This window comes from Sabethes cyaneus, chromosome 2, assembly GCF_943734655.1.
Source record: "Sabethes cyaneus chromosome 2, idSabCyanKW18_F2, whole genome shotgun sequence".
Taxonomy (NCBI): domain Eukaryota; kingdom Metazoa; phylum Arthropoda; class Insecta; order Diptera; family Culicidae; genus Sabethes; species Sabethes cyaneus.
The window spans coordinates 228,140,577-228,152,074 of NC_071354.1; the positions used below are offsets into that span (position 1 = coordinate 228,140,577).

At 44.0% G+C, this 11,498-nt stretch overlaps 1 protein-coding gene across 1 annotated transcript; it reads right to left on the bottom strand.

The window, feature by feature from the left end:
- Positions 1-822: 822 nt before the first annotated feature.
- On the bottom strand, positions 823-9,825 carry LOC128738263 (uncharacterized). The gene is made up of 6 exons (XM_053833268.1): positions 9,748-9,825; positions 9,480-9,680; positions 9,079-9,410; positions 1,396-1,545; positions 1,064-1,327; positions 823-925 (listed from the first exon to the last, which is right to left on the bottom strand). Exons 1-6 carry the CDS (start codon positions 9,823-9,825, stop codon positions 823-825), a joined length of 1,128 nt encoding a protein of 375 aa, XP_053689243.1.
- Between the last annotated feature and the right edge of the window lie 1,673 nt (positions 9,826-11,498).

Genomic DNA, 11,498 nt, shown 5'->3' on the forward strand with positions numbered 1-11,498 from the left:
TAGTCGTGCGATTCACTCTTTTCCATTTTCATCAATTATTACGGGGGTTCACCGTAAAGTCTGTTGACTTATCGTTTGGGTTCCTTCCTCCAGACTGTAGTACGCGAAGCAGCAAGTAAGTCTTTTACATAAAAATACGACGATGAATAACGAAACAAATTTTCCGATGCTCGAGCGAAAAAGTAATGAGCTTCGGTTGAGTGCAAAAGTATTTTCAATTAAATTCATCATTAATGATGTTGATATTGAATTCAGTATCCGTGCTGCTACACCATGCAGCAGAACATAACACGTAAATATTCCACAAATCATGTTTTCAGAAATAGTATCATGTCGCTACAAATGCTCAAACTGCACGTGACATCATTTCTGTAAATTACAAAGGAGTGGGGAAGAAATACTGCCACTCGAAGGCTGAGCAAAACATAGTTTCGCTGTTATAACAGGGCAGGAAGGACACCAGCGAGCTAACCGACGCACGTTCGTGCATAAAGCTTTTCGTTTGTTACTCTCTATTTACGACGTATGCAAATTTAGGTTTAATTTAATACAATTTACATGTCTTCCGCCATAAGCGCTTTCACTGAAATGGAAGACATTCCAGACAAAGTATACGTGAAAAATGAAATAAATATACCGACACTGAGAAACATGCTCTAGCTCCGAGGCGACAAAATATGCAGAGCTAATGGCATGCAATCTTACGGCGAGTACGCTATTTTCGATGATTTGAGATATGTAGGTCGAGGTCGTTGTTACGCTGCTTTGCCTTTTTGGCCACTGTTAAGTTTCGGAACGGAACGGGGATTTAGCTGCGTACAGTTAGTACACTCGTAGGCGATTCCAATCGTCGAATCCAGCTGAATGACCCGCATTGCGAACTACGAACGAGGTCCCGTCGAAGTGCATTCGACGTTCTTCACGGCTGAAAGGAGTTCGAAAATTAATTTCTGCCGCGGATGCACAAACAACAAAGAACCGTAAACCGACGTATCTGCCAAGGGTATCAGCCTCGAAACGTGTTCTCCTGTTTACAGTTCACGGTTTGGAAGGTTTCACTTACCGTACGAACAGGTGCGACGTTTGCCCCATCGAGGCTGTACAGTGGATGTACGGAGTAGTAATCGTGGCCGATCCGTTGGTCGGACTGGTGCGGATGTTGCACCGGTTATTCATACGAGCCACCTTCACCAACCCGTCCACCGTTTGCTGAATGCGAAATCCGTTTACATGGAAAATCTCGGTTCCATCGTCATTGAGCCAAAAGTTGGCACTCTGGGCAATCTGATTAGCTTCCTGGTAGAACTGAGCACCGAATCGTGTTCCGCTGGAGAGTCAGTTGAAAAAGGGATGAGTGAGGCAAAAACGGGGAAAGTAATATTCTCTGTTACGTACTTGTAGAAAACCGGATTGATGTAGTCGGCGTTCAAATCGATGTTGATCATATCCGATGTGGTGCGCGTTCCGGCAGCATCGACCAGATAGATAAGGGCACAACCTTCGCTGGTGAGACTGATGCCCTTTTGCCACATTTTCGCGTAACGGCTGAAAGGGACACGGTTAGTTAGGGTTGATTGCGGTTAACAGTTCAATTCAAGGCTTTATGCAATTATTGTAGGGATCAAACGAGCATTCATCGTATGTTGAAATCTGGGCTAAGAGAGACTATTAGAGTCAATAGAATCTTGGCACTAGCCCCCCAATTGTCCTGTCAACAGCTGCTTGCGAAATTTATAGTACGAAAAAGGCAAAAGGCCCAATTCTGTCGAAATATAGCGTCACGGTTTTTGCTTTTTATGAGGAGAGAACACGATGAATCTACATTGGAATTCAGTTAATCTAGATATTTGGTTATTCTTTGTGTATCATTTAAGTTAAAAGTTTTCAGGGCTGTTAGAAAATTACACTTCAGAACATAACTGCTCAAGCTGTTCATAAAGATTTTACCTTCTAATATTAAAAGGCAAGGAAACATTTTTGTGGACTAACCAATATTTAGACTCAGTCGTTTAAACTTTTATTTTAAAATCGTAATTAATTTTTAGAAAAACCTACTACCAGAATGTTTGAGAATCTTCTTCCAAGAGCTTGAGATCGCATGAGTTCTTGCGCTATGTAAGCGCATTCCAATTCAGAATGACCACACATGTTTTAACCAAACCAAGGTTAACCTTATAAAATTGACCACTTCACTCTCCCTCAGCACACTGCTTCAAACAAGTGGCCTGCTGGTTCTTCCCACCCGCCCCTTGACGTAATAGATTTATATAATTCAATGACGTTACTGTACGCATACGATTTCAAACGTGCAAAAAATAATTCAATTGAACAACATTTTCTTGAATACTTCGTTTGTAAAGCTTTTTAAAAAAATTGACCGGGTCAACGGTTGATTTGCGGCAGCCATGGCGAAAAAATAAAAAAACTACGCCACCTCCAGTTCATATCCGGAAGCGAAGAAGTTGGGACACTTCGTGTCCGCCGAATATAGACCGATCCGGCATTTATAACATCCTCTCGCTTGTGGAGAAAGGCGAGAGTGTCGAATGGAAACCTGGTTCCGACCATCCGATGGTGCAGCGGAACCATAAAGGGTAGCATAAGCTGAAGAGGAAGACCAAGGCCCAGTTGACCTCATCGTTCCGCATCTTGGGCCAAGAGATCAGACCGACCGGCCAAACAGTGAAGAAATACCTGGCCAAAATGGACAATTTCATGCGGAAATGTTAGTCGAGGCCGACCGTGTCTAAGTAGCAGGCAATCACCAAGAAGAAACGGCTGAAGGTGCTGGTGAAAAACATCTTTCCCGCGAAGCTTGACATCGTGGTCATAATGGATGACGAGACCTACTACGAGACGCTGAGCTACAACTGACAGGGAACCGAATACTTCGCGTCCCCCGCCATGTAGATAAGCGAAGACGTCTAATACATCTCTCACGCCAAGCTCATGGTTTGAGCTGGCTGTACGGAGGTGCGGACGAACAAAGTGTCGAACGTAGTTTCGACTTAACCTATCCTATTCGATTTTCTTCAAATCGAATAGGATAGGTTAAGTGAGAGCCTCTTAATCAGCTACTCCCATCCCAACCTCCCTGTGGTACCAGCCGGGATACGAGCAATCATGATGGAGATCGGGTATCCAACCCTGATAGAATCCAAGGTCGTATGCTGACAGGAAACAGGAAAGAAAGGCTCTTTCGAGCTTTATTGATCCTCCGGCGAAATAGAGAGTTAGTGTTGCTGTTGCAGGATTTGCAAGCTGCCCCACGAGACACTTATTAAGCAATGAATCAAGAACAAGGAAATTCGCAATGGAACAATCGGAATAGATCCATGCGACGAAAAAGGACTATGGATTGAAAACTCGGGACGTGGAACCGTCGATCTCTCGTGCTCCCTTGGAAGTTGAGTGTACTCCGACGTATTTACTTATTTACTTGAATATATGTGAACTCAGTTAACTCTCCCAATTCGAAAAGCTCTTCGACCCGAGTGAATGTCCAGACACAAGCAGTAATTGGTTCGTGATATCCAAACGTGGTGCGATGAAACTCGGTATGCAACAACGCAGTGGTTTGTAAAGATCTTTGCGAAACACGAAAAGTAATGTCGGTGAATCAATGTCGTTGTTTAGGATTTTCGCCACTAGCGTTACCTGCGAAACTTTGCGGCGCCTTTCTAAAGTGTCCAAACCAAGTAGACAGCAACGTGCTAGATATGGCGGAAGATTTTCAGGATCACGCCAAGGAGAGCCATACGAACAAACCTTCTCTGGATGCTTTCGATTCTCAAAAGCCAGGTGAGGAGATGGGGTTGCCAAATTACATTTGAGTTTTAAAGTACAGGCCGGACTAAAGCGCAATGCAAAGATTTTATGCAATGAGGGTTCTTGAAATCTCTTCCATTTCCAATTAGTAATGAATCCAAGCTGCCAGGATGCTTTGGAAATCACATTAGAACGGCGAGCGTTGAACGTAAGTTTGGAGTCGAGTAAGAGATGCCAAGGTCGATAACCTGATCAACCCCCCGGAGAGTATTTCCGGAACATAATCGGGCTCTGATGAAACGATGAAACGTGATTACCTCATATTTTGCTCTACTCACAATCAAATAGTTTAACTTGCACCAGTATTGAAAAGCTGCAAGTTCGACGTAGTAGCGTTGCAGATGTACTGAAAGAGCTCAGCGGTACATATGTTCAGAGATGGACATAGCATCTACCAGGGTACAACTTTGGAAATGGGTGATTGAGTAGTGGCCAATCAATCCTCGAATGTGCAGGTTGAGAATCTAGGGTTGGTTCTTCAACTTAAGCATCATCAACGTGCATAGCCCTCACCTCAGAAGTACCGATGACGACAAGGATGAATTCTACGCGCAGTTGGAGAGTGAATACGACCGCGGAGGAGGAACACAAACCGATAATTGGAGAGTTCAGCGCACATCAGCTGATCAACGAAACGGGCCTAAGACTTGGAGGTACAGACTGCCAGACTCCTATACACGTACACCTGAAGGTCACCGAATCAGACAGAATTACAGATGGACCATGTTTTGATCAACTGTCGGCACTTCTCAGGCATTATCGACGTCAGATCCTATCGAAACGAATCAACGAATTCCAGGACTCTCTTCTGCTGGTGTTCGTTGACTTCGAAAAGGCGTTCGACCGACTCAATCACGAAAACATCTGGGGCGCACTTAGGCGTAGAGGAGTTCCAGATAAGCTAGTCCATCTCATCGAGGCTCAGTACGAGGCGTTCTCGTGCAAGGTTTTGCACGACGGCGTCTTGTCCGACCCCATAAGGGTTACTGCTGGCGTGAGACAGGGCTGCATTTTATCACCGCTTCTGTTTCTCATCGTTATGGATGAGATATTAGTTGGAGCAATTGACAGTAGACCAAATCGAGGACTGCCTTGGAATCCTCTAACGATGGAGCAGCTAAATGACCTCGACCTAGCCGACGACATTGTCTTGCTCGCACAACGCCGAAACGATATGCAGAGCAAGTTAGACGACCTCTCCGAGAGCTCCCAGGCAGCAGGTCTCACAGTCAATGTAGCGAAAACTAAGTCTATGGTAGTGAACACTGACAATTCAACCAACTTTACAGTAGCGGGACAACAAGTTGAGCAGGTAGCCGTCTTTCAATATCTTGGTAGCCAAACAACGCCCGATGGTGGTACCAAGACTGATATAGCCACACGGATCAGGAAGGCCAGGGGTGCCTTTGCAGGTCTGCGAAACATTTGGCGCTCAAACCAGATCACTCTACGTACGAAAACCCGAATCTTTAATTCAAACGTTAAATCCGTACTGCTGTATGCCTGCGAAACGTGGTGCGTCTCAGCGGAGACAACGCAAAAACTGCAGGTATTCATTAACCGGTGCCTGCGATATATTATTCGTGCCTGGTGGCCTGATAATTGGATATCCAATGAGGAACTCCATCGTCGGTGTCATCAACGGCCGATAGCCACAGAAATTCGTGAGCGTAGGTGGAAGTGGATCGGACACACCTTGAGGAAAGGAGCGAACGAGGTTTGCAGAGCAGCACTCGACTGGAATCCACAAGGACAGCGTAGAAGAGGCAGACCCAGAGGCTCATGGCGACGGAGCTTAGCCAACGACATCCGGGCTGTAGACGAGAACCTGTCCTGGCGACAGGTAAAAGCCATGGCGGGTAACCGTCAGCAGTGGAGATCTCTGATTTCATCCCTTTGTTCTGCCGGACCGGCGGACATGGACACATAACTTAAAAAATCCTATCGAAACGCTAACATTGACTCTGACCACTACCTAGTGATGGTTAAGATGCACCCAAAACTCTCCGTTGTGAACAACATTCGGTACCGACGCCAACCTCGACTCGATCTCGCGTGGCTGAAGTAGCCAGACCTCCCGCAAACTACGCGCACTCACTCGAAGTTGCGCTGCCGGAGGAGGATGAGCTGGACGAAGCCCCTTTCGAGAACTTTTGGAATACCATCAAAATAGCCATCAGTAGTGTAGCGGAGAGCTACATCGGGCATGTGACACGGAATGAGCGGAACGATTGGTTTGACGATGAATGAGAAGGATGATGGATGAGGAGAACGCTGCGTGGGTGGCTAAGATGCGCAGTGCCACACGTCAGAATGTGGAAAGACACTAACAAAAGAAAATGCAGCAAAAACAAATCTTCCGGGACAAAAAGCGTTACCTGGAAGAGCAGGAATACACAGAGTTGGAGCGGCTGAATTGTTTTCAGGAAACGAGGAAGTTCTACCAGAAATTGAACGGATCCCGCAAAGGCTTTGTCTCGCAAGCCGAAATGTTTCGGAATAAGAATGGCCGTATTCTGACAGACGATCGTGAGGTGACCGATAGGTGGAAGCAGCACTTCGGCGTATACCTGGATGGCACCCAGGCGGAGAACCATGGTGGCAGCGAGAATGGGAAAACGATTACGACGGTGGAACAAACGGGGAACAGGTGCCAGTCCCAACGATAGGCGTAGTTAAGGAGGCCATTATCACCGTTCTCAATGCCGCCTATAAAGTGCTGTCCCAAATCATTTTCCGTTGACTATCACCAATTGCGAACAGATTTGGAACTTATCAAGCCGTCGAAGGTCGGTCTACAGCGGATCAAATATTTATACTGCGGCAAATCCTGCAAAAGGGCCGTAAATACAGAGTTCCCACGCACCATTTGTTCGTTGTCTTCAAAACCGCATATGATACCATCGACCGGAAATAGCAATGGAAAATCATGGACGAAAACAGCTTCCCCGGGAAGCTCATCAAACTGATTCTATCTACGATGGATGGTACACAGTGCTGTGTTCGGATCTCGGGTGGATTGTCACACAGAGGGCTTCGTCAAGGTGATGGTCTTTCATGCCTGCTGTTCAACATAGCGCGACAAGATGTTAAGAACCGAGCGGAATTCAACACGCGGAGCACGATCTTCAATCTTCAAAGATTAGGTTAAAACTAAATACGTCTAAGCACATGCTGCGCTGGCCAGTACTAACCGAGGTCGACCGATGCCGCTTGGACAGTAGTATGAGGACGGCGAGGAGTTTGAGATAGTCAACGAATTTGTATACCAAGGCCCACTGATAACGATAGGAAGTCCACGTACAAAATGCACGCTCTACAAGACGCTTATTAGACCGGGCATGAAACATGGACAATGCTCGAGGAGGACTTGCGAGTGCTCGGAACTTTCGAATGACGAGTGCTGAGAACGATCTTCGGCGGCGTAACGGAGTATGGAGGCGGAGGATGAACCATGAACTCGCACAGTTCTATGGCAAACCCAGTATGCAAAAGGTGGCTAATGCTGGACGGATACGATGAGCAGGGCATGTTGCAAGAATGCCGGAAAACTAGACTGCAAAGATGGTGTTCGCCTCTAATCCGGTAGGAACAAGACGACCAGGAGCGCAGCGAGCAAGATGGTTAGACCAGGTGGAGCGAGATCTGGCGGAGAGTACTCGGTGTCCGAGGAATTGGAGAGCGGTTGCCCTCAACCGAGTTACACGGAGAAACTTTGTTCAACAGGCTTTGTCTTAGGACGACTAGCCACCTAAATAAGTAAGCAAATAAGAAACAGCACCGTTACCTTCTTTCTCGATTTTTGCATAGTTTAAATGTCTAGCATTCAAATTCCTAAAAAGCTGGAAAGGTAAATAAAGTTCTGAACATCCTCGCAAATTACAATCAATGTTAACAGTAATCTGGTTTGGTCCCCAAGTTATCTGACCGACCAGCTGGAGTTGGTATATTCGCCTCTTTAGATCGAAAAGTCACTGTTAGTATTCACCAAAGAACGCCTGGATCCATTTTGATATCAGCTTAAAGCAGAAATATCATCGAAGCTTGAAATTTAAAGCTCACCCACCCACAATAAATAATTGTACAGAACAATGAACATGGCAAGATAACTTTATACTACTATTAAAAAATATTAGAGTTGAAAACTTACTCTCGTTTACACTGACTTACATATTCTCCCGAAGGGAAAATGATTAACCATTTAAAGAAAGAATTCGACAAAATCCGGTCACTTAAACAATGCTACCATTTATTTATCGCTTCGATTCTACATCCCAAACGAGCACGTTCTGACCAGAAACCATATTCTGGATTCCGTTCGACGTGTCTTATTAAGACCGTACTCGAAAGGAAATGCAACACTTTCTTTTGTGTATAATTTTTCATTGCATTGGTAAAACCAATAATAAAGCTTAAAAGTATATTAAAGTATGGTAGTTTATAAAGCTTAAAAGTTATAAAAGTCTTTGCCATACTTCTACCAACAAAACAAAAAAAAAGTTTGTTCCAATACGTTATGTAGTTTTTGAGAAAAAGGTACATAAAGTTTGAAAATCGTAGTTCTACAGGAGCGGCGTTTTATTCCGGCGAGGTTGTTCCACATCGCACTGGAATGCCTATGTGTTCGATCGTTTTTCGTTCATTACAAAATTAGTATCAAAATAAGCGGAAAAGACTGCAGAATCAAAATCTGAAATAAAAATTTTTCGATTTTTTCAAAAAATTTAGTCGTTTATGTCCCCTTAAAGGTCCCCATACAAGAGAGAACATGTTGGCCGAAAATTTTGGTGAATTCATATTTGGTCAACGCGCATGGCTGCGTTTGGGTGCCACAAACCAAGCTGGCAAAAGAAGATGTTCGGTTCGGTGCTCGATCCACCAATATTTTGTTCATTTCCGATCCAACATATGCACATACCTATGCATTGGACCTTCACTATCATTGGTAGTAATCGATTGGTGGGTTTAGTTCAATGCCTACTATGATCGGGCTATGCATAAAGCTGGGAAAAGGCAAGAATGGAACGAGAAAATAAAGAACATACGAGAATGAAAAACGCAAGGGAAAAATTAACTTTTTACAGCGTTGAATGAAAACTGATATTCGCTTAACTTTTCCTCACAAACACACAGGGTTCGTCGCTTTACTCAAGCGTGAGTTAATAAAAATCTCATAACAGATTTTAAAATGTAAAAAAAATTCCTGCAGCCAGATGATTGTTTAATTTAGAAATGAGAAAGCCAACTTACACGTACGAATTCTTGCGTCTACCGTCGAAAGCGGCAATATCTACGCGGGAACCATTCTGGAACACGATTCCGTTTGGGTGGCTCATGGCCGACGACGAACCGGTACTGGAAAGGGCAATCGTAACGTGTTCCTGGTTGTTCATCAGCTTGATCGATCGATCGATGGTCATTTCGATTACCACAGCATCCCGCAAGCGCAGCTGAATAATTCCATTGGACAGGACGTTCGGTCCGAACTGGGGAACCGGTTCGTAGGCACAGGCCGGCAACGGTGGATACTGCCGTTGCTGTGCTTGCTGTTGATAGTATTGGAAGAGTTGGCTCGGGGTGGTCTGTTGGTTGGGAGCAAATTAATAATTATTAGCATAATATTTCATGATTAGAATGTGGGGAAAACCTACACTACGCACGGTCGCTGTCTGTTCCAGAGGATAGCTGGAAATGCTACTCCAGATGCGCTTGTTAACCGGAAGCTGAGTCGGCCCGAAATAGCCAATTTCGGTCATGCTCTCGCCGCAGCGGAGCGCCCCAGCCGAACTGGAAACGCGTGCCGGATATACAAAAGCCGGAGCAGCAACGTTCAATTTCGATTCCTGATGAACCTGATTGGGAGGGTGAATTGTGATTGCATTTGACGTTGAATATTTCGGTGCAATGCTAATAACCTACCTTAGTGTAAGGACTACGCTGACGGGTTGGTTGCTGCTGGTTTGACGAATTTAAATTGGACGAACTGGAAGACGCCATTTTTTCTCACTTGAATTGCACTAGGTATGAAAAAGCCTTCGATAAAAAATACTTTTTCTTTAATTACGCCACACTTGGCTGGCACTGGGATTCACGGGTAGGAAAATGCACTTTCTAAAGCAAATTTAAAACACGACACTTGGCTTGGCAACTTTTTGCTTGCAGGCACTTTCACACAAATTTTCAACCGACGAAAAAACGGACAAAAGATTATCATTACCTAATCACTCGGCATGGCACTTGAAACTTTGGCAACTACACAGGCACGGATCGGTCACCGCATGCTGCGATGCGCGCAATTTCGGTGGACAACGCGGTCGGTCGCGTTGGTAACGTACAGCAACGAAAACGGTGCGTTTAGTAACCTTGCACGGTTTTATTGCGCGTGGTGTTTGTTGGTTGATTTTGAATTTATTCATGGTTATGATGTTTTTGGACACGTTTTAACAAATTTTTCTGAGCCAAAAATAAATAAAACCCTTTCAATGAAAGAAGTAAATGAAAATAAATGTTTTTGTAGTTTTATTATACAGGAAACTAACTTGAATGACTCTGATGTTACAAAATTCTCCTATCAAGCCAGCGTCGTACCAACTTCCGGATCCCCTCATGGGATGCTGTATGCACTAAATGGTACATATTCAATTGATCACTGTTGTCATGGCACTGGATAGGAGAATGTGGGGAACTTTTATTAGAGTTTCACTTTTAAATAAAGTGATCATCAGTAATAATTTTGCATTTAGATGAAGATTGATTGAAATTGGTGCCAAATATTGACGGGTGTAATACTTTCCCATATATTAAACAGGCGCTCCAACATTCGCTACAGATGTAAATTTCCCTGCGCTGCGGAACCGAATCTTCAAGCATGTAAATTTCGTCATTGATACGAGGCACTGAGGTGGAGATGATATATTTCCGCTCGATGATAAACATAAAAGAACATAAAAGAATATGATTCCTTTAGGAATATCATTTTTTCGGCATTAAAATCTTACATGAATATTTATTTGCGGCGAATGGGTAAGTGAATTAATCCACTTTGTGCTTTTACCGACGAATTTTTAATCCTTTGTCATCATGACGAGTGGTTTAGGCGAAAAAAACTTGTGGATTGCAGAATTGCGTGCCCAAGCTGCTGGGACACACTGTAATGCAGAGGGTCGTAGTTTTTAATGTAATCTGTCATTTTTTTGCGATGATTAAATTTGTTGCCTAAAAATAGTTCCAGTTTCAATTCCAATTCTAAGTCCACTTATAAATTAAATTTCAAGTTTAGTATTAAGCCCAAATTAAGCCTAATTTCAAATTCAAATTCAATTCTATTTTCTTGCCCCCACTAATTTCAAGTCCAAGTTTTATTCTAGTTTCAAGTGCCAAGTCTAACTTCGAGTCCAATTTCAATTTTAGGTCCAACTTGAAGTACAACCACTTAGTTGGTTTCGAGGTACAAATCTGGTCTTAAAAGCCAGTCGTCGTATGTTCGAATCTCGGCTAGGCGGTGCTGCTAGATAAAGCCAATAGGATTTTTGCACTAGCCCCGTAACTGTCCTGTACCTTAATAGCCGGCTGCAAAGTCTGTCGATAAAGAAGGGTCAAGTCTTAGAAAAGACGTTTAATCCCACGGCTTTGCTTTTTGAATTTCAAGTCCGATTTCAAATTCAGTTTCA

Excerpts from the sequence above, each read along its gene's own strand:
- LOC128738263 (XM_053833268.1), bottom strand. The coding sequence starts at position 9,825 with ATGGCGTCTTCCAGTTCGTCCAATTTAAATTCGTCAAACCAGCAGCAA. Across the intron at positions 9,681-9,747 it reads AGCGTAGTCCTTACACTAAG|GTTCATCAGGAATCGAAATT; the intron begins GTAGGTTATTAG and ends CCTCCCAATCAG. Across the intron at positions 1,546-9,078 it reads AGACGCAAGAATTCGTACGT|CCGTTACGCGAAAATGTGGC; the intron begins GTAAGTTGGCTT and ends TGTCCCTTTCAG.